The 27,669-nt window shown below is 59.5% G+C and overlaps 1 protein-coding gene across 1 annotated transcript; it reads left to right on the top strand.

Annotated features, from left to right (window-relative positions):
• Window positions 1–6,026: 6,026 nt before the first annotated feature.
• Window positions 6,027–26,839, top strand: LOC140901066 (syntaxin-binding protein 2). The gene is made up of 19 exons (XM_073319223.2): window positions 6,027–6,063; window positions 9,779–9,828; window positions 10,794–10,875; window positions 11,476–11,552; window positions 12,522–12,600; window positions 13,334–13,437; window positions 14,581–14,729; window positions 15,062–15,146; window positions 18,065–18,195; window positions 18,339–18,446; window positions 19,441–19,498; window positions 20,007–20,072; window positions 20,798–20,878; window positions 21,216–21,354; window positions 22,761–22,867; window positions 23,370–23,459; window positions 25,575–25,660; window positions 26,066–26,223; window positions 26,760–26,839. The coding sequence occupies exons 1-19, from the start codon at window positions 6,027–6,029 to the stop codon at window positions 26,837–26,839; spliced, it is 1,767 nt and encodes a 588-aa protein (XP_073175324.1).
• The last annotated feature ends 830 nt before the right edge of the window (window positions 26,840–27,669 follow it).

The following is a 27,669-nucleotide window of genomic DNA, read 5'->3' as shown; positions in this document are numbered from 1 at the left end:
TGTGTCTTTTTAAATACCACTGTCTCTTTTTTTTTTCTCCACCAGCTGCATGTATTTCAAGGATCACAGGATCTTCTGCTTCCCAGAGGCTAGTGAAGATTAGAAGGCGAAAAAAATGCACTCGTGATGAAATGTTCTCTGAGCTCATGCTATCCTCCTACACTGACAAAGCACAGACGAATGCGTGGAGGCAGACAATGTCAGAGTGCAGGAAAGCACAATATGACCGGGAGGAGAGGTGGTGGGCTGAAGAGAGTAAGTGGCGGGCTGAAGAGAGGGCTGAAGCTGAAAGGTGGTGGCAGCGTCATGAGAGGAGGCAGGATTCAATGCTGAGGCTGCTGGAGAATCAAACCAATATGCTCCAGCGTATGGTTGAGCTACAGGAAAGGCAGCAGGAGCACAGACCGCCGCTACAGCCCCTGTGTAACCAACCGCCCTCCTCCCCAAGTTCCATAGCCTCCTCACCCAGACACCCAAGAAGGCAGTGGGGGGGCCTCCGGCCACCCAGCCACTCCACCCCAGAGGATTGCCCAAGCAACAGAAGGCTGGCATTCAATAGGTTTTAAAGTTTTAAACTTTTAAAGTGCTGTGTAGCCTTGTCCTTCCCTCCTCCACCACCCCTCCTGGTGCTTCTCTCCTCCACCACCCCTCCTGGGCTACCTTGGTAGTTATCCCCCTATTTGTGTGATGAATGAATAAAGAATGCAAGAATGTGAAGCAAGGATGACTCTATTGCCTCTGCAAGTGGTGATCGAAGGGAGGAGGGAGGGTGGTTAGCTTACAGGGAAATAGAGTGAACCAAGGGGCGGGGGGTTTCATCGGGGAGAAACAAACAGAACTTTCACACCATAGCCTGTCCAGTCATGAAACTGGTTTTCAAAGCTTCTCTGATGCGCACTGCGCCCTCCTGTGCTCTTCTAACCACCCTGGTGTCTGGCTGTGCGTAACCAGCAGCCACGCGATTTGCCTCAATCTCCCACCCCGCCATAAACGTCTCCCCCTTACTCTCACAGAGATTGTGGAGCGCACAGCAAGCAGTAATAACAGTGGGAATACTGGTTTTGCTGAGGTCTAACCGAGTCAGTAAACTGTACCAGCACGCTTTTAAATGTCCAAATGCACATTCTACCACCATTCTGCACTTGCTCAGCCTATAGTTGAACAGCTCCTGACTACTGTCCAGGCTGCCTGTGTATGGCTTCATGAGCCATGGCGTTAAGGGGTAGGCTGGGTCCCCAAAGATAACTATAGGCATTTCAACATCCCCAACGGTTATTTTCTGGTCTGGGAATAAAGTCCCTTCCTGCAGCTTTTGAAACAGACCAGAGTTCCTGAAGATGCGAGCGTCGTGTACCTTTCCCGGCCATCCCACATTGATGTTGGTGAAACGTCCCTTGTGATCCACCAGTGCTTGCAGCACTATTGAAAAGTACCCCTTGTGGTTTATGTACTCGCTGGCTTCGTGCTCCGGTGCCAAGATAGGGATATGGGTTCCGTCTACGGCCCCACCACAGTTAGGGAATCCCATTGCAGCAAACCCATCCACTATGACCTGCACATTTCCCAGGGTCACTACCCTTGATATCAGCAGATCTTTGATTGCGTTGGCTACTTGCATCACAGCAGCCCCCACAGTAGATTTGCCCACTCCAAATTGATTCCCGACTGACTGGTAGCTGTATGGCATTGCAAGCTTCCACAGGGCTATTGCCACTTGCTTCTCAACTGTGAGGGCTGCTCTCATCTTGGTATTCTTGTGCCTCAGGGCAGGGGAAAGCAAGTCACAAAGTTCCATGAAAGTGCCCTTACGCATGCGAAAGTTTCGCAACCCCTGGGAATCGTCCCAGACCTGCAACACTATGCAGTCCCACCAGTCTGTGCTTCTTTCCCAGGCCCAGAATCGGCATTCTACCGCATGAACCTGCCCCATTAGCACCATGATGCCCACATTGTCAGGGCCCGTACTTTGAGAGAAGTTTGTGTCCATGTCCTCATCACTCACGTCACTGCGCTGACGTCGCCTACTCGCCCGGTATCGCTTTGCCAGGTTCTGGTGCTGCATATACTGCTGGATAAGGCGTGTGGTGTTTAATGTGCTCCTAATTGCCAAAGTGATCTGAGCGGGCTCCATGCTTGCAGTGGTATGGCGTCTGCACAGGTAACTCAAGAAAAAAGGCGCAAAACGATTGTCTGCCCTTGCTTTCCCAGAGGGAGGGAGGGAAAGGGGGCCTGACGATATGTACCCAGAACCACCCGCGACAATATTTTAGCCCCATCAGGCACTGGGATTTCTACCCAGAATTCAAATGGGCGGCGGAGACTGCGGGAACAGTGGGATAGCCACCCACAGTGCAATGCTCCGGAAGTCGACAGTTGCCTCGGTACTGTGGACACATTCCACCGACTACATGCACTTAGAGCATTTGTGTGGGGACACACACAATCAACTGTATAAAAACGCTTTCTACAAAACCGACTTCTATAAATTCGACCTAATTTTGTAGTGTAGACGTACCCTTAGAGACTAACCAATTTATTTGAGCATAAGCTTTCGTGAGCTACAGCTCACTTCATCGGATGCATTCAGTGGAAAATACAGTCAGGAGATTTATATACACACAGAACATGAAAAAATGGGTGTTATCATACACACTGTAAGGAGAGTGATCACTTAAGATGAGCTATTACCAGCAGGAGAGCGGGGGGAGAAAATCTTTTGTAGTGATAATCAAGGTGGGCCATATCCAGCAGTTAACAGGAACGTCTGAGGAGCAGAGTGGGGTGGGGGAAGACAGTGGCAAGAAGATTTTGAATGGCCCCTAACTTTGGGTGCCCACGTTGAGACACCTGGGGCCTAGAGTTCAGAGGTGCTAAATACCCGCAGCTCCCAGGGGGGCTTGTGGGCACTTAGGGTGTGTCTACACTGCAGTTATGTGCCCACGGCTGGCCCGGGCCAGCTGACTCCGGCTAACAGGGCTCGAGCTGAGCAGCTGTTTATTTGTGGTGCAGACGTTCTGGCTTCGGCTGGAGCCCGAGCTCTGGGAACCTCCCACCTCGCATCGTCCTAGAGTCGAAGCGCCAGCCTGAGCCCCAAAGGCTACACCGCAGTTAAACAGCCCCTTAGCCCGAGTCCCGGGAGCTGGAGTCAGCTGGCCTGGGCCAGCTGCAGGTGTGTAATTGAAAATCAGCCCCCAGCCGTCTCTGGGTGGGCACCAAAACCTGAAGCATCCAGTGCTGGCCATTTACTCCCTACTGAATCCCTGGACCTGAACTCCATGGGCGAAGCCACCTTGCCTGGCCTGCGTTTGGCTCTAGGCTACATCTACTGGGAGCTTAGCAGGTCCTCTAGATTTGATGTATCGTGAGGGCAGCACCTGGCTCTGGGAAGGCTCAGTAATTGGATGAGTCTGTTCAATTCCACGGATCTGCTTCTAGCCAGGTTGCTGCTTGCGTTTTGCTTGGGTCTGTAAAAGAAAACAAAATCAAAGTGGCTGGTGGAAGCAGCACAATGAACATTTAAAAAGAATCAGTGGCAGAGCTAATAGCGGGCCGGGGGGCAACTGCCCCCCTCAGCAGCCATTAGGTATACGTGTGGCGCCTTTTCAAGCCAATAGGTATAACTGAAGGTGGAACCACCAATGACCCAGCTGCCTCCTGGTTCCACCACTGCTCAAAATGTAGCTCCGCTGATGATAAGAATCCAGAGTCTATTGAGCAGGAACATGGGACAGACAGCACCCTTGCTTGGAGAACCCATGCTTTGCAAAATGAGACATGGACTTTCATTCACCCTGCACTGAATTGCAGTCACTTCTGGAGTGGAGCATAGTACCTGCATAACAACACACGGATTGCTCGCCCAGCACGGAAATGCAGATACCTCTGGGGTGGAGCGCAGCAGCGTATCATAGAACGTGAGGGTTGGAAGGGACCTCAGGAGATCATCTAGTCCAACCCCCTGCTCAAAGCAGGGCCAATCCCCAATTTTTGCCCCAGAACCCTAAATGCACCCCCCCCTCAAGGATTGAACTCACAACCCTAGGTTTAGCAGGTCAATGCTCAAACCACTGAGCTATCCCTCCCCCCCACAACACAATACAGGGATCACTCACCTGGCATTGAAATGCAGACAGCTCTGGATGGAGCATAGCAGATGTGCAACAGCACTCAACAACACTACACAGGGATCACCCACCCAGCACTGAAATGATGCCACCTCTGGGGTAGGAATGCAGCAGCTGTTCAACAGCCACAGAGCGACACTCCTCACAGTTTAGAGCAGGATGTGAAGAAGACTCTCACTTCCATTCGAAAGCTCTGGGGGAGTTCACAGAAACAGACCATGCTGTTAACCTGAGCTGAACAGCAGCCAGGACACAATAGATTGGGTCTGCACTGCGGGTAACCAGACAACAGCTCTGCCATGAGGGATTCGTTCTGATTAATGGAGGGAGGGATGGGGCAGGGAGCCAGTCAAGCTGGGGAACAAATTCCTTCTCCAGGACGCTTTGCTCCAGGATCTTAGAGCCCAGGCTCTACGCCATTAATTCCTGCACCACCCAGCCGGAAGGGAAGGGCTGGGGCAGGTCTCTGCGCTCCACATGTCACAGGACAAGGCAGAACGAACCATGTCACAGAATGAATCAATTGCATCGCCTGGACTAGAACCCAGGAATCCAGCTGCCAGCTCTCTGCTCTAACCATTAGACCCCACTCCGCTCGCAGTCAGGATAGACCCCAGGAGTCCTGATTCCTAGACACACACACACACACACACACACACGTTTCTCTAACCCAGTGGTTCTCAACCAGGGTTACGGGTGCCCCTGGGGGTACGCAGAGGTCTTCCAGGGGGTACATCAACAGGCTACACAAAAAGCATTAGCGAAGTCAGGACAAACTAAAATGTCATACAGACAATGACTTGTTTATACTGCTCTGTATACTGTTGGGTGTGTTTTGTTATAGGATTATAGTCTGTTAAAATATGTGTATATTAAATTCAATATGGGGTTTGTAAAGACAGAGCAGCAATCCAAGATGGCGTCGGAACGGCCATCTTGTGACCGCCATCTTGTTGTTTACGGTGATCATGGCCCAGTCACAACTGGATCCAACCGGTTTTTCCCGCCATTGGCAGCTCCCAGGACAATTTTACCTCAGACTGTTTCCACCCCGCTGGGACTGTACCATGTTTTCCCGCCGCTCCGTGCAGGAGGGGCCGGGACTGGCTGAGCAGTGGTACAGTCCGTTCCCTCCGGCCCTCCCCGCCCCCGGCAGCGCTGAAGGACGCCATTCCCGACGGGGCGAGACGGGCAGAGGCCGTTCGCTCCATTCGACCTGCTCCTGTTCCTGGGTACAACACGGGGCCTGGCTGAGGGGGGCTGGGTGGAGGTGGGCGAGGGGCCTGACCGAGGGGGGAGGTGCGTGGAGGGGGGGGCGAGGGGCACTGCTGAGGGGGGGACACTGGTTGGAGGGGGGACTTGCAGCTCACTGGGGGGCCCTGACTGGAGTGGGCTGAGGCCCCACTACCCCAACCCAGTCCTCGCTTTAACCCTGCCCGAGGCCCCCGCCTCCCTCTGCGCCCCACATGACCAGGTGGGGGTTCAGTGGGGACCTGCGTGGCCCTGTCACTGGGCACCCGCCCCTTGGTGCCCAGGCCCAGCCCTCGCAGCGCCAGAAGTGGGGGGCTGCGGCGTTCGGCCGTCTTCAGCCTTGCAGACATCGACCCGCCAGCACCCCAGTTGCTTTATACTGAAATCAGTCACTGGGGGGGCTGGGCCCGTCCATCAGTGACACAAGGGGGGGCCGGGCCCATCCACCAGTGACTGATTTCAGCGTCACTAGGGGCCGTCGTCCAGCGTCACAGACACTCCCCAGAGCATGGCAGGGAGAGGCCAGGGCGTGCCCAAGGACAGGAGCAGAGCCGGGGCAGAACCCAGGAGTCCTGACTCCAGCCCCACCCCGCACACAGCTGAGTCCTACTTCTACCCACAGGGCTCGAGGGGATGTGGCAAGAGGCAGAAATGGCCCCGTCCGGACTGAAGGCGGTGGTGCGCAAGAGTGAGTGCGGAGCCGGGGGGTCTGAGTGCGGAGCCGGTCGGGGGCAGGGTCTGGTTGGGTGTGGGTCTGGGGGGGCAGGGCCCAGTTGGGGGGCCCTGGGGAGGGGCGCTCCTGGGGGTGTCTCACCCTCGGGGAGGATTAGGAGTCAGTCGGAGCAGAGAGCTCCCCCCCGCCTGCCTGTCACACACCAGGAAGGGGAGGAGGCTGTCTGCCCCACCCCCAAGGGTTGCCCCCTCCCATAGGAGCTGCATTTTGCGGGGGCGTCATCGTCGTCATCTCTTTCCATCAGGATGACTCCCACCAGGGCCGGTGCAAGGATATTTTGTGCACTAGGCGAAACTTCCACCTTGCACCTGTCCCCCGACAACCTCTGAAAACTAGTAAAGTTAGCATTATAAACAGCCTGTCAGAACGGGTAACGGCTGCGCGCGAGGAGAAAAATGACGTCATAGCCGCTTTGTAACGTAGTGAAGCAGTACACTTCTGCCCGGCCCCAACACAGAGCTGGCGTAGGCTATAGCTGTAATGTAGGAGAGAGCAAGTTAAAGCCTTACACTTCAGAAGCCCAACCCACTTCTGTTACTTCAGAAGCCCAGATCCACTGCTGAATCTCCAGCCCAGGCTGCAGTGGACGGGGCCTGTGGCTAAATCCAGACCACAGACCTGGGGTTTAAAAGACTCTTGGAAAGTGGATTCAGTTCTGATGTTCCATGGTTGCCCCCAGAACTGGGACAGAGCAAAAGTGGCCCACAGCTCAGGACGGCCGGTGGTGCTAATAACCCTTACGTCTTCTCTTAGCTTTTCCTCACTAAATCGCACAATTAGGTGGGCCTGACACGTGACTTTTGAATACTTGGGGTGGGCCATACTGCCCTGGTTCAAGAGGGGTCTCTGAACAGGAATAGCAGGGGGCTGCGGGTCAGGAGTGAGGGGCATCTGCAGAGCCGTGGGGAGGGGGGAACCCAGGACTGGAATAGCTGTGGGTCAGGAGTGAGGAGCACCGGCGGAGCTGGGAGTGGGGGGTAGCCCAAGGCTGCCATAGCAGGGGGCTGCGGACAGGAGTGAGGGGCACTGGCAGAGCTGGGAATCGGGGGGGAGCAAAGGGCTGGAATAGCAGAAGGCTGCGGACAAGAGTGAATCATAGAATCATAGAATATCAGGGTTGGAAGGGACCCCTGAAGGTCATCTAGTCCAACCCCCTGCTCGAAGCAGGACCAATTCCCAGTTAAATCATCCCAGCCAGGGCTTTGTCAAGCCTGACCTTAAAAACCTCTAAGAAAGGAGATTACCTCCCTAGGTAACGCATTCCAGTGTTTCACCACCCTCTTAGTGAAAAAGTTTTTCCTAATATCCAATCTAAACCTCCCCCACTGCAACTTGAGACCATTACTCCTCGTTCTGTCATCTGCTACCATTGAGAACAGTCTAGAGCCATCCTCTTTGGAACCCCCTTTCAGGTAGTTGAAAGCAGCTATCAAATCCCCCTCATTCTTCTCTTCTGCAGGCTAAACAATCCCAGCTCCCTCAGCCTCTCCTCATAAGTCATGTGTTCTAGACCCCTAATAATTTTTGTTGCCCTTCGCTGGACTCTCTCCAATTTATCCACATCCTTCTTATAGTGCGGGGCCCAAAACTGGACACAGTACTCCAGATGAGGCCTCATCAATGTCGAATAGAGGGGGACGATCACGTCCCTCGATCTGCTCGCTATGCCCCTACTTATACATCCCAAAATGCCATTGGCCTTCTTGGCAACAAGGGCACACTGCTGACTCATATCCAGCTTCTCGTCCACTGTCACCCCTAGGTCCTTTTCCGCAGAACTGCTGCCTAGCCATTCGGTCCCTAGTCTGTAGCGGTGCATTGGATTCTTCCATCCTAAGTGCAGGACCCTGCACTTATCCTTATTGAACCTCATCAGATTTCTTTTGGCCCAATCCTCCAATTTGTCTAGGTCCTTCTGTATCCTATCCCTCCCCTCCAGCGTATCTACCACTCCTCCCAGTTTAGTATCATCCGCAAATTTGCTGAGAGTGCAATCCACACCATCCTCCAGATCATTTATGAAGATATTGAACAAAACCGGCCCCAGGACCGACCCTTGGGGCACTCCACTTGATACCGGCTGCCAACTAGACATGGAGCCGTTGATCACTACCCGTTGAGCCCGACAATCTAGCCAGCTTTCTACCCACCTTATAGTGCATTCATCCAGCCCATACTTCCTTAACTTGCTGACAAGAATACTGTGGGACACCGTGTCAAAAGCTTTGCTAAAGTCAAGAAACAATACATCCACTGCTTTCGCTTCATCCACAGAACCAGTAATCTCATCATAGAAGGCAATTAGATTAGTCAGGCATGACCTTCCCTTGGTGAATCCATGCTGGAGTGAGGGGCATCTGCAGAGCCATGAGGCGGGGAACCCAGGACTGCAATAGGTGCGGGTCAGGAGTGAGGCAGAGCTGGTGGGGGACAGACCAGAGCTGGCATAGCAGAGGGCTGTAGACAGGAGTGAGGGGCACTGGCAGAGCTGGGAATGGGGGGGAGGAAAGGGCTGGGATTGCAGGGGCTCCAGTCAGTAGTGAGGGGCACTGGCACAGCTGGTGGGGGCAGCCCAGGGCTGGCGTGGGGAGCTGTAACTGCAGTTCAGGGTCAAAATGCCTGGGCGGAGTTGCGTGGAGAAAGCAGGGTCATGTCTGCCTTCACCATGTCTGGATCCAGGCTGTGCTGCCGGCCCCTTACCTTGCACTAGAGCTCCACGTGCCCCGCTGAACGGGCGTCCGCATGCCACAGGTGTAAAGGAACTGCAGGAAAGCAGCAGGGAAGCCAGTGCGTCCTGGTGCAGAATAGCCCCTGGAGCCTCATTAGGACCGAGCAGCCAAGTCCTGATGGGCTAGAGGTGGGGTAGGGAGAGGCATTGCTTGAGTTATGTTGGAAACATAGTGTGTTGGGCAGTGCACTCACGCACACCAGCTACCGGGAGTGGGAGTGAGAGTGAGAGCACAGGTCAGGGTCGTGGGGCTATTGCCCTACGGGGCCAGCCAGAATCAGGTGCTTCGTAGGGGTAAAACAAACAGATGTGTTATGGTAGCACCCAGGAGCCCCAGTCATGGACCAAGGCCCCATTTTGCAAGGCGTTGTACATTATTCATTAGGTGTATTACGGTAGTGCCCAGGAGCGCCAGTCATGGGTCAGGGTACCATTATGCTGGGCACAACAAAAAGATGGTGCTTGGCCCAAAGAGCTGACTATCTAATTGCTTAGCTGGGCCGTGGAAGGTGCCCAGGAGACAGGCCGGCAGTTCTCTGAGCGGGGCATGCCCTGGAGGGGTTCTATGTGCAGGACTCAGGATTTGAAGTCTTTGTTGTGTTGTTGTCCCCCACACACTGTAGAGGGTCCCTGGATCCCCTCCAGTCAAGAGGTGCTGGACAGAATCTGTTCTCTTGCTGCACGGGGCCAGATCCTTAGTTCAGCTGTGCTCGTATCCAGCCTGGCAGAAAGGAAGGGGGATCAGACCCATGGCCCATCTAGCCTGTCACCCCACCACGATCGCCGACTGGGGGCTCGGCTAGGAGCACATCGCTAGCTGGCCTGAAAGCAGCCTCTGAGCCACTTCCCGGAGGGGTCCTTCCACCAGCCAGTGGGTCCTGGCTCAGGGCACAGCCGTCCCATCCGAGCCCCACCACTGATCCTCATCTCTTTCACTCGCAGAGATCCTCAGCGTTGTCCTTCACAGCGTGAAGAAGGAAAGAGAATGGAAGGTAAGCAGGCCGAACCTGTTGCCCTGGTGTCCCCCTGGGGATATGCTGTATCCATATATCATGCTCCTCCCCCTCCAGCCTCTTGAGATTCATTAGGAACCTGAGCTTTTCCAGGCTGGATCAGATCCCTGCTCTGTCTAGCCCATCATCCGTCCCCAGCTAGGCTTGGGTATGTCTGCCTTCCCACTGCGCTGGATCAGACCCAGCTTGTCCAGCTAGCCCCATATCTCCCCCCCCACACACACACCGGATCAGACCACTGGGACCAGTGAATCAGCCTGGGTGGGAGGAGGAGCAGGAGAGTGCCAAGCATGGGGGCAGTATGCACCATTGGGCAGGCAGGTTATTGAGCCCCCGGCATGGACTGGGCTGGGGGATGTGGAGCAGCGGGTTAGGCCGGTGCGGCAGAAGGAGCATTCGGCACGGCAGGAAGGTGGTGGAGATGTTGGGCCAATGGCCTACAGGGCTTTCCTAGGGGAACACGGAGACTCCCCTCGTTCCATTTCTTTGTGCCCTGATCCTGGTTCTGTCCGAGAGAACAGGGCTGGGGAGCGGATATCTGGTGGATTGGAGCAGGGGACTGGGAGCTAGGACTCCTGTTCTGTCCCTGCCTCTTGCACTCACCCTGTCACCTGGGCGAAGAGGCTGATCTCCTCCAGTCTAGGAGGATGGAACCATTCTGAATGGCCGGGTGTCCCAGGTTTGTCTCCTACATCTCGTACCAGCCACTCTGCTCGGAGCCGCTCTCCCTGTAGCTCCTCACGCAGTCCTTGGCACGGTCAGCTCAGCAAAGTGCAGGCTTGGTACCGGCCCTGCTGCTGTGCTGTGAAAGGGCTGTGGAAGGGCTCTGCCGTTAGCAGTCGCTCTGCTCCCTTGGCTGTGCTGTGGATGATGATGGTGGGCAGCTGGGCTCAGGGCAGTGACTAGTTCATCCGAAGTGGAGCGCTCCCCTCTCGGTACCCCAGGTGCTGATCATGGACAACCCCAGCACACGCATCCTCTCATCATGCTGCACGATGTCCGACATTGTAGACGAAGGCATCACACGTGAGTGGCCCCTCCCTCCCGTCTGCTCCCCCCGCCAGGGCTCCCCTCCCCATTGGATACACCTCAGAGTCAGGGAGTTGACTTGTCTACATTCACGTTTGCATCTAGTTTCCCCGCTTTGCAGCCCCCTAGACGCCCTCCTTGCTATCGGTACCTTCCCAGCCAGGTCTAGTTCCCTTAGCCCGGCACTTTCAGCCCGTGGAGCCTCTTCACCGCTTTTCTCAGACTCCCGCTAACTCCTCGCTGCTCCTCCCCCATGCTGTGGGCAGGGTCCTGGCTGGGGAGGGCGAATGCTGGCTCCCTGCTTTAGGGTGGAGGAGCCCTTGGGGTTGAGGGGCACAGAGCTGAGCCAGCACTCTAGCGGGGTGCCCCCAGCACAGTACAGAGGGCCATTCCTTCCCTGCTCCATACTGTGGCAGCATCGCAGCCCACGGCCCCACATCGAAGCGGCTGCTGCATTGTCGCCTCTGGAACGCCCCGGCCTGCTGCCAGCGAACATCACTGTGCCCCTTGGCTTCCCCTCCCCACATCCTGGTGGAGAGCGGCTGGGGCGGGTGGCTAGGACACACTGACCCGCGCCCAGTGTCTGCTCTCTCCTAGTTGTGGAAGATATTAACAAGTGCCGGGAGCCAATCCCCAGCCTGGAGGCCGTCTACCTGCTCAGCCCAGTGGAGGAGGTAGGAGCTCGGGCCTGGGGCAACTGGATGGGGAGCAGGGGAGACCCCGGGACAGCTCCTAGTGCTGCCTGGAGGTGGCGCTGTCCGGGGGGATGCGCAGCACAATGTCAGGAGGGGAATAGGGCCAGTCAGGGCTCCCCAAGAGGCTGCTTCCCCAGAGCTGGACTTCATGTTCTTTGCCACGTGAGGCACAGACTGTCCCCCAGACCTCTCCGCAGTGCAGTCCTGTGGGGGTTGGATAGGCAGGTGCAGCAGGTGGAGAGAGGCAACCTCAGCTGAGACTCAAAGCGAAGGAGACTCGCTGAGGCAGAGGCTCAGGGAGCAGGGGCTGTTGGGGAGGAGGCTCCTGCATCTGCAGCAGCGAGGTGAGTGGAGGGAGACCAGGGGCAGGGGCGCTGGCAGAGCAGGGTGAAGCCCAGAACCCGCAGGGGCTGCCCACGGAGGGAGCGCTGTAGGAGAGGACTGCGAGCTAGAGCCTGGGGCTTGGGACAGGGCAGCCAGGTTCTCACCTGTCACAATGGCCGGTCGAGGGGTCTGAACAGGTTCCAAACACCCTGCCAGGCTAGCTGGCGTGGCAAAGCTTCAGGTGCCCAGCATGGCGCCCGGGGAGGGAGGAGGCCCTGATGGTAGTTGCCTGGGATTGCTGCTCGGCCGGCTGTTCCCTGGACACTGCTCAGAGCCCACTTAGTTCAGCAGCAAGGCAATGCCAGGCCTCATCTGTGGCCGGGCATGGACACTTCTGTGCCAGTGAGAGATGTGGCTGGGCTCTGAGGATGTCCCGGGCACATGGGCACAAGCCCTGCTCCAGGCAGGGAGGGAGCCCAGAGCCAGGGGGGTGAAAACCAGCCCACCTCCCGATGGCATCATGCTTGGCCCTGAGTCCCCAGGGCCTGGGCATGGGCTGGGCCATTTGAGCAGCAGGGAGGGGCCTCAGCAGGTGCTGACAACCCCCCTCTCTCCGCTTTGCAGTCGGTGCAGGCTTTGATCAATGACTTCCAGGGCACCCCCACCTTCAACTACAAGGCAGCTCACGTCTTCTTCCTCAGCCGTGAGTATTGGGGGTCGGGGGATCCTCCAGCTGGGAGCCTGGGCAGCAGCACACTGGAGCCTGTGGGCGGGGGGTCTCTCTCTGCCGGCAGGCCAGTGCGCAGCACCCTGATTATGCTCTGCCCTCCTGCAGGGGGATGCAGCCCCAGCAGGCCAGACCGAATGACTCCACCTATCCCTTCCCCCACTTCTTCCCCACGGGCCTGCCTCCAGCCAGCACGGCTCACAGACACCTGCAGCATGTGCCCAGAAAGGAGGCCTCTGGCTACCATTCCCAGCATGCATTGCTCCATCAGTCCCAACTCGGTGGGGGGATGGGACACCACCAGAATACCCAGTGTGTCAGGGTCATATCTGCTTCTCCCCATTACAGCGGCAGGGGGAGCCCAAGTCCCCGTTCCTCCTTGTGCATCATCCTGAGTTGTACACTCCGGTCACTCAGCCCTGCGGGGGGGCTGAGGGCAGGGTGTGAGACAGGGGCTGCATCGGAGAGATTGTGGCTCCCTCTCGCTGCTGATGCTGCAGAAGGCGAGAACCCGGCATGACTCTGGTTCGGGGGGGCTGGACTCATCGTTGACTCCTGTGTGGCCCGCTGGCTTGCCCAGGTTCCCCACAGGCGTGCAGCACTACTGCCCCTGCTGTGCCCGTCCTGGCCCCGTCCGTGGGGGCTGGCGCTGTGCTGGGGGTCCTGAGCCCTGTGCCTGTCACTCCCACCCACTGCCTTTGCCTTGCAGCCTGTCCTGAGCCTCTGTTCAAGGAGCTGAGGAAGTCACGGATCACCAAGGTCATCAAAACCCTCAAGGAGATCAATATGGCCTTCCTGCCCTATGAGAGCCAGGTGAGGGGTGGCCGGGCTTTGGAGGAGCAGGTCCACGGGGCGGATGGTGACGTACGACACCACACCCTTATTGTTTCATGTGGCTTGGCGGGGGAACCTTTCCCTTCTAGGGCCCCGGGTTTGACGCCAGCACAGGGCAGCAGGGACTAGCTGGCTGCTCACACCCTGTGAGAGGTGGAATCGCTGGCTTGCACCTGGTGGGGATGGTAGATGTATGGGGGAGGAGGGCCCTGCCTCCCTGGCTTTACCAGCTCTTACTGATGGTTTATACTAGGCCTGCAAAACAGCCCGATACTCCACACGCCTGCCCTTTACCCAACCACCCCATCCCCTCCTTGTGTCATCAGTGGATTTCCCCCCTCCTGACCCTGAGGGGCAGGACTGTGGTGTCAGCCCCATTGCATTGATGGGGAAACTGAGGCACAGAGAGACATGAGCCTGGTCTACACACAAAAGCTTTGTTGGTATGGGTTTGTTACAGGGACATGAGAGAAAAAATCCCCCCTGTAACTGATGCAGCTGTGGTGGCAGAGCCCCTGGGTAGATGCCGCTACGCTGGCAAAGCAGTCCTTTCGCCACTCTAGCTGATTTCATCTGAGGTACCGGTGCCAGCTGTGCCAAGAGAAGCTTTGGCTGGTATAAGCTGAGTGTCCGTCAGGAGGCTTTGCTGGCTCACCTGTCCTGTTGCGCCAGCAAACCCTTCATGGGCCGATACTGTTTATTGGTGTCCAAGCACGTTTGTCCCAATGGCTCGTTCTGTTCGGCCAGTGAAATAAGCGACAGCGGCAGACGCGCCTTGATGCCAGGTTTGCCCGTGGCTATGCTGGGGCTTTCGCCAGACTAGAAGCGTCGCCAAGCCCCCTCCCCCAACATTGAGGGCACCTGGGGGTCTGCAGCCAAGTAAGGACCTGAGCCTGGAGCATCTTCATCCCAGGCTGGTGCATGAATCTCTGGCTCGCTATCCCTCTACCACAACAGGAGTGGCACTGGCAAAGGGATCTCTCCCTCACTAGGGACTCACTACAGCTCCACCAGGCTGGCCTGATCCAACAGCGCATCTTAGGGGCGCGGTATGGGACACAGCTGGCCTGGCTGCAAGCAGTTGGCACCGGGGTCTGATCTCTGCTCTCCCCTGTCCCCAAGGTGTACTCCCTGGACAAGCCAAAGACCTTCCACAACTGGTTCAGCCCCCACCGCTTTTTTGAAAAGAACAAGCAGCTGGAGATGCTGGCAGAGCAGATTGCCACATTGTGTGAAACCCTGGAGGAGTATCCAGCCATCCGCTACAGGAAGTGAGTGTGCCCAGGGGAAGGGGTACCCAGCTATCCCATATAGGAAGTGAGTGAGCCATGGAGAAGTACCCAGCCATCCTCTACAGGAAGTGAGCGTGCCCAGAGGGAGAAGGGTACCTGGCCATCCGTTACAGGAAGTGAGTGTGCCCAGGGGGAGGGGTACCCAGCTATCCCCTATAGGAAGTGAGTGAGCCATGGAGAAGTACCCAGCCATCCTTTACAGGAAGTGAGTGTGCCCAAAGGGCGAGGGTACCTGGTTACCTCCTACAGGAAGTGCGTGTGCCCCTCGGGGAGGAGCTGTTTCTGACCCACAGGGTTTGTCTTTGCTGCAGGGACCATGAAGATAACTTCCACTTGGCGCACGCTGTGCTGGCCAAACTCAAGGCGTTCAAGGCATACGAGCCCAGCATGGGAGAGGTGAGTGAGCTGTGTCGGCCACCCCCTTGCCATGGGACAGAGCCACGGGGGAGCACATGAGAAGTAGAAGGAAGGAGGAGTGATTTAGAACCTGCTCGGAGATACTGGTGGGGGGAGGGGTGGGGTCTAGACACCCTTGGAGATCCTGAGGGGTTGGCAGAACAATAGCATTCCCTGTGTGGCTGGACTAATGGCCCCAGCCCTTCTCTAACACTGGCTGTGGGCAGATCTCAAAGTGCTCTACAAAGGCTAGTGTCCTTATCCCCTCTGTATAGATGGGGAAACCGAGGCACCAACTGGGGAAGTGTGTGCCCAGCACAATCTCTCTGTTTATAAACAGGGTAGTTCGGTCAGAGAACTAAGCTTCGCACACAGAGCCTCTTCCACACCTGGACACTCCTGTCTGTGTGTGCTCCTACACTCATCACCATGGTATCAGAATCTCACTAATGAATTCAGCCTCCCAGGGGAGGCAGGGTGGCCTGTGTTACAGATGGGAAACTGAGGCATACAGGGAGTCTGCCAGAGCAGGAATAGAACCCAGCTCTCCCGAGCCTTAGCCACAAGTCAGCCCTGGCCTGTGGGCTTCCCCTAGCTCCTGCCATCCCCGTCCCACCCCCAGCAGAGGGGAGCTGCAAACCCACCCTGCCCTGGATTCTCACACGGGAAACCCAGTAGCTCCTACCCCCCTAGGAGAAGCAAAGTGATGTAAAATCCAAGGCCTGCCCAGATCTCTCCCTCCTGTTGCCTCTGCTCTTGCTTCCAGCCTTTGCTGAGCTGCTGGGAGACTGTGCACCTGTGACCAACTGGGAATGTTTGTAATATCTTTTATGAATCTGATGCGTGCCTCAGTTTCCCTATATATTTCCTGGCTTCTCTGGCAGGGGGTGAAGGGGAAGGATTCTCGGGGAAGGTAAGAGTCATGCCGGGGGTGGGGGGTGTCACCTCCCTGTCTTAGTGAAATGAAGAGAATCCAACACAGATCAGCCTGGGGGCCAGAAAGACCGTGCCGACTCCAATGGCTCCTGGCTGGATGCTCCCAGCAGGGAATTGGAGCAGGGCCCCCAGCTCGAGAACACAGGGTTGGGAAGGTTTGAGCTGGGGGATGAGTGCGGGAAGCTGGGAGCTCTTGCCTGAGAACTGACCAAGGTCAGGCCGAGGCCTGGTCTACACGAGGCAATTGGGTCGGTGCCACTGCGTCGCTTGTGGGTATGGGAAAGGCGGAGTCACTGAAGCGGAGCAGCTGAAGTGGTTTACATGTAGACAGGCCCTGAGTGAGAGACCCGGAGCTGAAAACAGGTTTCTCTGCAGCTCGGCCAGGCTCTGGGCTGACCAGAACGGCCTCTTGCTTTAACCTTCAGTGGGCTGCCCAGGCTGGGGTCCAGGTGCCTAAGAAACCCAACTGTTCTGGTCTCCAAAGCCACCCAGCCCGCAGTCCTGGCACCCTGGGGCCTTGTTTGCACTAGTCCCTCTTGCCTTGATGTTTCCCAGCTGCCAGCCCTGAGAGGTAGCTGGCACAGGCAGTGCTGTGGCACCCACCAGTGCACTAACCACCCCTCTGCTCTGGGCAGGGTGGGGTGACCCGGTGGTTACGCCAGCCCCCATCTGCACTCGGGGATCCCTCCAGCAGAGCCGAACTGGCAAAGGGTGTGAGCAGAGTCCCGTGGGGGGTGGGGGCGGGGGCTGAGCATAGCAACCCATCCAGGCTGGGTAGGGCTAGAGGGGAATGATGGTGCCAGCTCTGGGTTCATGTCCCTGCTCTGCCACAGACTCCCTGTGTGACCTTGGGTGAGTCACCCAGCCCCTCTGGGCCTCCATCCCCCTCTGCAATGAGGTGACAGCCCTGCCCAGCCCCACGTGCATGGGGGGGCAGGATGCAGCAATGATAGTGCTACAGTGGTGGGGGCCAGATACTCCTCCAAGAGAGGCGCTCCCCCGTCAGCCTCAACCCATTTACCCAGAGGCTGTGGAGACCTGCCAGGCGGATGGGTGGTGGCCGGTCCGACGTTCTGCTCCCGAGCGTGGCTGAAAATCGGGCCACGTAGTGAGGTGGGACAGTTGGGATAGCATCAGGGGCTGTACGTCCCCACCCCACCCACCCCTGACTGTCTGTGCTACCCAGCAAAGAGCAGACGCAGCCCCCCCCTTGCCGAGGTGCTCCTGGGTGGGCTTGGGTTCCACTGGGGCTGCTGGAGCCGGTTTCAGAGCCGTCTGCCATGAGAGCGCAGGGCTGGTCTCCTATCGCCACCTGCTGCGCAAAGAGGGCAGTGCATGCTGATCAGGCAGGAAGCGGGGGCTGGGCCAGCCCCCCCATGATGTGGGTCTGAGATGCTGACCATTTGAGTGGTCTCTGTCCAACTGGATGCTGGGGGGCCACACAGGCTGGGACTGGGGAGCTAGAGCTTCATATGGGGTCCCAGCTCAGATGCAAGGTGGGACACAGGGATAATGTCCTGTCGTCCCCCTCTGGGACCTTGTATCAAAGAGTCTCTGGGCCTGGTGTTGGTTAATGATAGACTAGCCAGGCCCTTCTGGTGTAGTTCCCTCCGTCCCCACACAGCATATGGAGCAGGGGGCAGTCAGGGAGCTGCCTTGTAAGGGGCATGCTCCCGTTGGTGGAGAGGCACGAGCAGAGAGCATGCTTGGGGGAGGGGGGCATTGCTATTTGCATGAGGGGTAGGTAGCCCGTCCCTGCAGGGGGCGTTGCAGTGCAGCTGGTCAGGGCAGGACCCCAGGGCACGTCCCAGCTAGCTTGGGGGGTGTCTCTTGGCTTCCCCCTGGGGTTGGGGGCTGGGCCACAGAGAGGGTGGGTAGTGAAGTTTCAGGCCACCAGGGCCCATTGGATTGTGCCGTGTAAGCCAGGCCAGGAACCCTCTGCCAGAGCAGGAGGTGACGGGTTTCTCTCTCCTTTGCCCCAGGGCCCCAACAAAGCCCGTTCTCAGCTGCTGATTGTGGACCGAAGCTTCGACCTGGTGTCCCCGCTGCTGCACGAGCTCACCTACCAGGCCATGGCCTACGACCTGCTCAGCATCGAGAAAGACACCTACAAGTAGGGCCTGGCTGCCAGCAGGGGGCGCCCCGCACCCCTCCTCAGGCGGGCTGGGGGGGATGTGGCCCAGGCACCTGCACTGCTCCGCAGCCCCCACGCTCGGGCGAGGGGTGCCGCAGCCTGACCCCATCTCTCCCCTGCAGGTACGAGACGACGGGCATCAGCGACTCGCAGGAGAAAGAGGCGCTGCTGGACGAAGACGACGAACTCTGGGTGCAGCTACGCCACATGCACATCGCTGACGTCTCCAAGTGAGCGCGCTCGGCCCCGCCCCCTGACGCACCCCTCCATGCCCCGCCCATCCACCGGACATACCCCCCCGTGCCCCACCCAGGGCCAGGACCCATCCCCCCCGGACACACCACTCCGTGCCCCACCCAGGGCCAGGACACCCCTGGACACACCCCTCTGTGCCCTGCCTAGTGCCGGGTCTCGCTACTCCCCCCCACCTTCGGCACACCTCTCCCCTCCCCACCCAATGCTGGGACCCCCTACCCCCACTTTGGCACAGCCCTCCCCTCCCCGCCCGCTGCCAGGACTCCCCCCTTGGACACACCTCTCCCACCCAGTGCCAGGACAGCCCACCCCGTTGACACACCCCTCCCCCTCTTTTCCAGTGCCGGGACTTCCCCCATCCTCCCCTTCAGACACACCCCTCCCCTTTCCTTCCCACCCAGTGCTGGAACCCCACTACCCCTTGGATACACTCCTCTCCCACCCAGTGCAGGGACACCCACCCCCCGCAACACACCCCTCTCCTGCGCAGTGCCAGGGCCCCCCTCCCCCTCCCACCCAGTGCTGGAGCTTGTCCCTCAGACATACTCCTCTCTGAGTGCTGAGACCCCCTGGACCCAGCCCCTCTCCCCAAAGGACCCCTGAGCGCTCCCTTCCAGAGCCACTGTCCACATCTCCTCTTGGGGATCCGCCTGGACACTGTCTTCCCCCGATTCCAGGGTCTCCCCATGCACCTTACAGCTCCCTTGAGTGAGTCCCTCACCGACCTCTTGCTGGGCCTGCCGCTGCCCCCAGACCCCCCCAGCAGGGCACCAGGAGCCCCCAGAGGTGCACTGAACTCTGCCTTGGGGTAACTTAGGAAGAGGGCCTCCCCCAGCCTGTCTGAGGCTCTTGAGGCAGAGAACCCTGGTGCCTGTGGGGCGGGGGCTCCATCCCCTGTAGCATAGGACAGGGTACCCCCTACCTCCAAGGCAGTGCCTGGCTCCATCCTGACCCCTCTCCCTGCTGCAGGAAGGTGACGGAGCTGCTGCGCACCTTCTATGAGAGCAAGAGGCTGACCATGGACAAGGTGCGGCAGGGGTTGTGGGGAGCGATTGGGGAGTTCAGGCCGGAGGGACAGGGGGACCCATTCCACTGCCACTGATGGGGAGGGGAGGCTTCCCTGCTGCCCCAGGAGGGGTTGGCGGGGGCAGGGGAGCTGTCCCATTGTTCCCAGGGTTTGCCTGTAAAGGGCTTGGAGGTGTATGTGGAGTCCCCTGCCCCCCAGCCAGAGTTCTGGAGCTCCCCACAGTGGGGGAGGGCAGAGGCCCATGGGGCGGGGTCAGACAGCAGGATCGGGACTGCGCAGGGAGAGCTGCAGGGAACCAACGCTGGCATCTCCCTGGCCCGCTGCTGCATTACACCTTGAGGGGCGCTCGGGTTGCGGGGCTCCCGTCTCGTTCCAGCTGGCCTGGAAAGGGCAGGTCTAACCTAAGCCGCAGCCACGCATGGCCTGAGTGACCCGCCCTACTGCCTCTGCCCTGCAGGGGGCTCCAAGCGCTGGGAGCAGCCGGGATCTCACCACCGCCTCCCTCCAGGCCAACATCAAGGACCTGTCCCAGATCCTGAAGAAGATGCCCCAGTATCAGAAGGAGCTGAACAGGGTAACGGGGCTGGGCTTTTAGTGGGCAGGGGGCAGGCCATTCAGTGGGGCTGATGGGAGGGGCAGGGTGCTCTGTGGGGCTGGTGAGGGACAGTAGGGACTCTCTTGGGGGGCAGGGCACTCTGTGGCACTCCGCTTTACTGCCTGATGAGAGCTGCTGACCTGTCCCGTTGGGCAGAGCCATTTTCCCCCCAGGTGCTGTGTGGCACCATGGGCAGCAGCCTGCCCATCAGTGCCCAGAGCTGCCACGTTAGCCCCACCAAGGGCAGCCCTTGGGTAAAGCCCGTGCCTTGCTGCTGCAGCTCTCGGGAGAGGGCCTTGGTGGGCTTCCAAACCAGCCCATTGGAGCCACTCCTGGTGCCACTGAGCCATGTGCCAACAGAAAGCTCCTGGCCACTGGCACAGGTACCCCGACACCTGCTGATCTCCAGCCCCCAACCTCGTGGTGACTAACAGAAAAGCCGTGGGCTGTTTTGGAAGCTGCTCCCTCCTCCTGATCCGCCCCTCCAGCTGCCCCACTCCACCCCAGAGGTGGCTGCACATCAATCCCTATGTGGCAGCCCTATATGGTGGCTGGGCAAAACAATCCCTATATGCTTGGCTTCTACAGCCAATTGGGGCTGCCCGTCTGGCTGAGGGGCCCTCCTTGTGGGTTGGGAGGTGCAGGTGCTCTGGACCAGCCAGTGATACGGTAAACTCCCCCTGTGCCCCGGTCTCTCCCCGCAGTACTCCACGCATCTGAACCTGGCCGAGCACTGCATGCAGCACTTCAAAGGAAGAGTGGAGAAGCTGTGCAGCTTGGAGCAGGTGGGTCTGTGGGCAGAGCCTGGCTGGTGGGCAGAGTCTGGCTCATGGACTCAGCCCGGAGAGAGGGGTCTCAGAGCTGCAGGCTCGCTGGAGCCAGGGTCAGCCCCCCCATGCAGCACCAGGGGTGTAGAAGGAGGACATGGGGCTTGGGTTACTCCCTGCGGGCCAGTTGCTCACCCCAGAGGGAGCTGACCCCAGGGAGGAGGGGGCCCTGGCACGGGGTAGGCGAGCTGTGGGTCAGGGGGCCGTCACATCTCCCATCCTGCTGCATGGGCGGGAGGAAGCAGAGTGGCCTGACCTGGGCCTTGTGTGTGCGCCCCCTTCCCCCCGCCCCCAGGACCTGGCTATGGGGACGGACGTGGATGGGAAGAAGATCAAGGACCCCATGAAGATCATCTTGCCTGTCCTGCTGGACCCCAGCGTGCAGGCCTACGACAAGATCCGCATCATCCTGATCTACATCTTCCTGGAGAATGGTAACGCCACAGGCCTGCAGGGGGAGCACTGCGGGGCCTGCTGCTGCAGGGGGGTGCTCCTGGAGGTGGGGCCCAGGCCTGTGGGGCTGGTGGGGAATAGCACTGCTCAGACTGGCAAGCCCTCCTGCTATGTAGGGCGCCCCCCGGCCAGCCACTTCCCAGGGCCTGTGTCCAGCCTGGCTTTACAGCCCTGTCTTCCCTCTGCCCACCTCTCGGTGCCTGCAAGCCTGCCAGTGCGCCATGCCCATGCTCCGATCTGGGGTCAGATCTGGGGTCAGATCTGGCGGCCTTTGCTCCCTACTACTGTCTTCCGAGCAGTGTCCGCCCTCCATGCTCCCCCAAGCCCATTCTCTACAGGGAGGGAGGGAGGATGGAGACACACACCCAGAGCAGCCCCCCAGCCCGTTCTCTGCAGGGAGGGGGGACTTCCCTCCCTTCCTGCAGGCTGTTCAGATACCATGTTGTGTCTCTGAGCCTCCTGCAACCAGTCCCCTGCCCACCCCTTGTGTCATCCCTGCAGCAGCTCCCTGCTTTTTGCTGCATCCAGCCCCTTCCCCAAACTCACCAGGGCCTGGGGAACCTCCCTGACTCTGACACTTGGCACAGTCCCTCTTCCCCCATCGGTTCCTATCCCATGCTGGCTCGGTGGGGCAGGGCCCTGCTCCGGGGCCCTTCCTGTAACCCTGCTCAGGCACTGCCCCTGTGCCCATTGCTCAGGCCAGGGTGCCCTCATGGGGCTCCTCTGGCTGCCTGGCTGCCCAGTTTCCTGGCCAGGGGGTGCTGTGGAGTTGCCAGGCCTCCCCGTCTGCACTAAGCAGCAGTAAATGGTTTGGGGGGGCAGGGGTGGGGCACGTTGCCCTCCCTCCAGCTCAAGGCCTCACAGCCTTTAAGAGCCAGGCCTCGGCTCTGACTCTGCACCTGACTGGCCGCAGAAGGGGGAGCCCAGATCAGGGGGATGGGGGCTCCCATTGCACTGCCAGGGGGAACTAGAGAGACCCCTGACCCCAGCGCCCGAGAGAACCTGTTGAGGGAGGAGCAGCAAGAACCTAAATTCGATCATTAACTGTGTGGGGTCCAGTGGGTTAGAGCGGATGGTGCTGGGAGCCAGGATTCCTGGGTTCTATCCTCAGCTCTGGGAGGGCAGTGAGGTCTAGTGGGTTAGATGGGGGCTGGGAGCCAGGACTCCTGGGTTCTATCCTCAGCTCTGGGAGGGCAGTGGGGTCTAGTGGGTTAGAGGGGGGCTGGGAGCCAGGACTCCTGGGTTTACCCCCAGCTCTGAGAGGGGTGGGAAGAGCAGGATCTCAGGATTTGATCGGGGAACTAGGACTCCTGGGGCCATGGACTCATGTGCCTGGGCTGTGGGTGCGTCCCGGGGTGCTAGGGCTGACCTGTCTCTCCCCGTGAAGGTGTGGACAAGGAGAACCTCACCAAGCTGATCCAGCATGCCAACATCCAGCAGCAGAGAGACATCATCAACAACTTGCAGTTCCTGGGCATCTCTCTCACGCCTGGGGTAAGGGACTGGGGCCAGAGGCCAGGGGCCAGCAGCTGTACCCATGCCAGGGGGCAGATCTGTGCTGCACAGGGGAGCCCAGGCCATCCTGGAGGTGCCCCTCTATGGCAGTGACCTACTCCCAGCACAGAGGTGGCCTCTGTCCCTGTACAGTGGGGTGACGCCCTCCCCATAGGAGGGTGACCCCCGAGTTACTCCCCATCTGGGGTGACTTCTTCTGCCCCGGCAGAGGATACTGGAAGTCAGGACCTCAGATCGCCAGCGAGCTGGAGCTGGTGACCACTGCTTGGGGTGGCCATGCGGCGAATGGGGGGAAGCAGCTCTGTTCTCCCATCAGTCTCTCTCCCCTCCTCTCCCTCTCTCTCTCGCTCAGTGATCCATTCTGTTCTTTTCTCTGCCTCTCCCCTGCCAGCCTGGTAGGCCGCGCTCTCCCTGTCTGCCCCCGTTCCCACCCCGCACCTCCTCCCTGCTGCCTCTCACCCCCTCTCCCTTCCTCCCCCAGAGCAGGCCGCTGCGACCGGAGAGGAAGGTGCGGCTGGAATCCAGCTACCAGCTCTCCCGCTGGACCCCCATGCTCAAGGACATCATGGAGGTACCGGGCCATCTGCTTCCTGGCCTTGGGGGTGGGGTTGCAACTGGCAGGCTGGGCCCAAGGGGGAGGGGTTGGTTTGGGGTCAACCATGTGTAGAGCCCTGCATATCTGCACACCATTTCTGCGGATAGTGGATCAGCTGCAGATACAACCGTGCAGGGCTCTACTTCCCAGCAGCACCTGGCCCGTGGCGTCTGGCTCAGGCAGCCTGGGGGACGCAGCGCGCTCGGGGCCGCTGGCCCGCAGCCAGTGGCTGGGCGACAGGTCAGAGTCGGGGCTGTCCAGCACCCACTCGCTCCGCCGCACTGCTTCCTGTCCAGCAGCTCGAGCAGCACCAGTGTCCCCACCAGCTCCTGGGCAGCAGGATTTGGGATTGGAGTGGGTGGGGCCCCGGCGCCCCACCCCTCCACCCCACTGTGATGCAACATGCTCTGCTGCTGCTGTGTACTGTTGCTCGTGACCCCCCAGGAGGGCACGTGATGAGACACCCCTTCCCCCCAGCCCCCACCCCCTCCACACTGCCCCCTTCTCCTCGAGACCCCGCCCCCTCCACGCTGCCCCTTTCCTGCGAGACCCCTTCCCCACCCTCGCTAGCTGCTGCCGGTGAGGATGCGGATACAGGTAAAAGGCGGCTTGTGGATCGCGGGCTGATGCACATCCACACTTTTGTATCTGTGCAGGGCTGTAGCCATGTGAGGGGCTCATCAGAGAGTCCTCTCCTGCTGCTGTCCTTAGGGGTCTTAAATCATAGACACGAGTGCAGGGGAGTTGTCTTACTCGGTGCTGAGATGCTGCCACCTCTGGGGTGGGCCATGGGCGGTTTATACAGTGGTCCCTCACCGGGGCTGAATTCTTCCTAAGGAGTGGCAGGCAGCTCTTAACAGCCGCCCAGCAGCGCTGCCCGAGAGTCTAGGGCAGGAGGTGATCAGTGTGTGGGGCTGGAAGTGCAGGGGATCCAGGCAGCACACTGTCATGACTGGCACTGGAATCTGAATGGCTGGCAGGGTCCTTGGCCTAACCTCCAGTGAGGAGCAGCTGTTTGACGCTCATCTAAAGGATGAACTCCTGCAGCACAGTACTGGTCACGCCCCCTGCAGACCCCCGCCCCGCCTGCTCTCTGCAGTACAGCGCCCCCTAGCGCCGCACTGGGGTCATAGAGCACCCTCTGCTGACTCACTCGCACCCCCCAGCACCCAGTAGCTTTTCCCTAGAGGTCTCCTATCCAAGCACTGCCTGGGCCCAAACCTGCTTAGCTTGTGAGAGGTGACATGGTCACTCCATCCCCTAACCCTTTCAGGGAGCTGAGCCCCTCATCACCCTGTCCTGTGGGGCACTCCTCAAGAGGGTGGGGGGGCACACTTAGTTGCCTTCAACCTACTGGCTTGGGGCTCCTCCAGGCCAAGAATTAACCCCCTGACCGGAGCTCCTGTCCCTGGCAGATCACAGGTGGGAGGCTCCCAGCCCCTTGATCCAGTGTTGTGATGGTTCCTCCTGTGGGATTTTGGGGCAGGCAGTTGCAGTAGCCTCAATCCCACGCCTAATCCAATCAGGGGTGCCCCCCTCTGCGCCAGCCACAACTTGGCAGGCCTTAAGCTTCCCTGTACAAGTCAATGCAGCAGACTAATGTAAAAGCCCCTATTATGTGGCATTAGGATGTATCATATCCTGGGCCCCCTGCGTGCCTGGGACACACCTCATGGAGCAAGAGGCAGGGCCTGGATCTGCCCGCAGCAGGAAAGGGGCACTGAGGGCAGCCCCCTGCCTCTCCCCCCCACCCCCCAAATGAGGGGCCCTGGATCTGGCTGCAGGAGGTCTCCGCCCTCCTCATAACGGTGGACGGGTGGAGAGTTCACAGCAGGGCACTGAGCAGCTGAGGGGGATGTGGGGAGATGGGGGGGCATTACTGGAGGAGTCAGCGTGTTCTTTGCTGGCTCCGCATGCCCCCCCCTGGAAAGGGGGCCCCAGGCTGCTCCCCCCAGGGACTGTCAATCATTCAGTGAGGAGCCGTCCCAGCCCCTCCACCCCAATGGGGCCTGGCTTGGCCACCAGATCCAAGGTTCCTGCTGCTTGGCCCCTGCTGATCTGTCCTCCCCCCACCCCCCCACCCCCTGCCAGGACATCATTGAGGACAAACTGGACAAGAATCTGTGGCCCTTTTTGTCGGACCCGGTCCCTACCACCAGCTCCCAGGCTGCTGTCAGGTAAGGCTGAGCCTGGCTGGGCTGTGGGGGGCAGAGCCCTGACACACACACCCCAGAGTGTAGGAGCCTCTGTGCCTGGGAGTGTGTGGTCAGGACCCTGCCCTCTAGGGGGGAGGGGATGTCCAAGAGCCTGGAGCCCTGGAACCCTCTTACCATGTCCCCCGCACCCCAGCAGTCCCTCAACACCCCAGGGCCCAGGATGGAGGAAAGGGACTGGCCGAGCTTTAGACAGACCCCCAGCCCAGCGCAGGTGCCACCCTCCCCTACTCCCTCTGGCCTGCTTTGGGACTCCTGTCCCACTCCCTTGGGCAGGGCCTGCCCCGCAGCCTCCTCCAGGCCCTGCCCTTCCATCTGGCATTCCCTCAGCGAGCCCCTGGTATCCACACTGCCCCTCTCTCCCCCCAGCGCCCGCTTTAGGCATTGGCACAAGAACAAGCCAGCGGCCGAGTACCGGACGGGCCCGCGCCTCATCATTTACGTGCTGGGTGGGGTGTCCATGTCTGAGATGCGCTGCGCCTACGAAGTGACCCCGGCCATCAAGGGCAAGTGGGAGGTGGTGATCGGTGAGTGGGGCGAGTCCTGGGGGGAAGGGCGGCTGGAATGCCCAGGTCAGGGAGAGTTGGGACCCCCTGGGAGGGGGAGACCCTAGAACTGCCTGCCCAGCACCCACAGGGCTCCCATGCTACCCTCTGTCCTCCCACACCCAGGGGCCTGGGAACAGATGTGCTTGCCCCACATGGCCTGTATCTAGCCGCCTGATCTCCTGGCCTCTGTCTCCCCAGGCCTCTCATTGCCCAGGGACCATGTGTGGGGCCCCAGTCAGACACCCCCAGTAACTCCCATAGGGATATGGCTCACCCCCTGCACACACCCCTCGAAGACCCAAGGGTGAGGAACACTGTCAGCGCATGGATTCTTGCCTGGCTGTGCAGGGTACAGCGGCACGAGGGGTGCGGTGCCAGGCCAAGGGGGATAGGAGACAGTCCCTCCCCCCCTGCACTAGAGCAGGGTCCAGCTGCAAGGATGGGGGTGATGGTGATGCCAGCCACATACCTGCCTCACTGTGCCCACCACTGCCAACCACCTCTCTCTCCCCCAGGTTCCAGTCACATCCTGACCCCCAAGCGCTTCCTGGATGACATCCAAACCCTCAACCAGCTGGACCCCGAGGAGGCCTAGAAGCAGCCCCCTCCCCCCAGAGACTCTGCCCCCCACAGTTTGCTGCCCCCAGCTCCACCTCCTCTTCTCAACAAGGCATCTTCCCCCCTACTCTTGGCTGCGGTGTCAGTTCTTGGGCGGGGGGAGGACCCCCAGGCTGCTTGGCTGTTCGGGCAGGGGGCAGGCCAGGCTTCCTCCCTCTGGCACAGCCTCTAGGGCCATTACCCTTTGTGCCCCGTGGCCACCCTGCCCCCGATTGGGTAGGAGAAGAGTCAGGCTCCATTATCTACCAGCTTCAGCCATTCCTACCTCCCCTCCCTGGGACCCAAAGCACAGCCCCTCTCCCTCCCCCTCCTGTCACCCCTCTGCCAGCGATGGGGGGCGCACAGAGGCTGCTACCAGCATCTGGCTTTGGGGGGGTATGACCCAGCAACTGAGCCCCAGGCTGTGTCTGTCCAGTCTGAAAAGAGTTAAAGAAACCCCCCCCCCCCCCCTTCTGCCCCCATATCATCCCCATTCACCGCCTTGAGGTGCTGGCCCAGCCCTGACTCCCTGCACCCCTCCCATCACAGCCTGGCACCCTGGCCTCTTGGCCCTGTCCCCCAGTGGGGACCTCGGCTCCCGAAGGGGGGAGGGGTCCTAGCAGGAGTTGCAGTCAGAGTGCCCAAGTAAGTGGGGGTGGAGCCAGGACTGCGTAGGAGGCGCGTCCAGGGTTGGTCAGCGGCAGGTAGGGTGACCAGATGTCCCGATTTTATAGGGACAGTCCTGATATTTGGAGCTTTTTCTTATCTAGGCTCTTATTACCCCCCACCCCTTGTCCCTATTTTTCACACTTGCTGTCTGGTCACCCT

Source organism: Lepidochelys kempii, chromosome 20 (assembly GCF_965140285.1).
Source record: "Lepidochelys kempii isolate rLepKem1 chromosome 20, rLepKem1.hap1, whole genome shotgun sequence".
Classification (NCBI taxonomy): Eukaryota; Metazoa; Chordata; order Testudines; family Cheloniidae; genus Lepidochelys; species Lepidochelys kempii.
The sequence above is the reverse complement of the archived record's forward strand: the minus strand, read 5'-3'. Positions and strand labels throughout refer to the sequence as shown.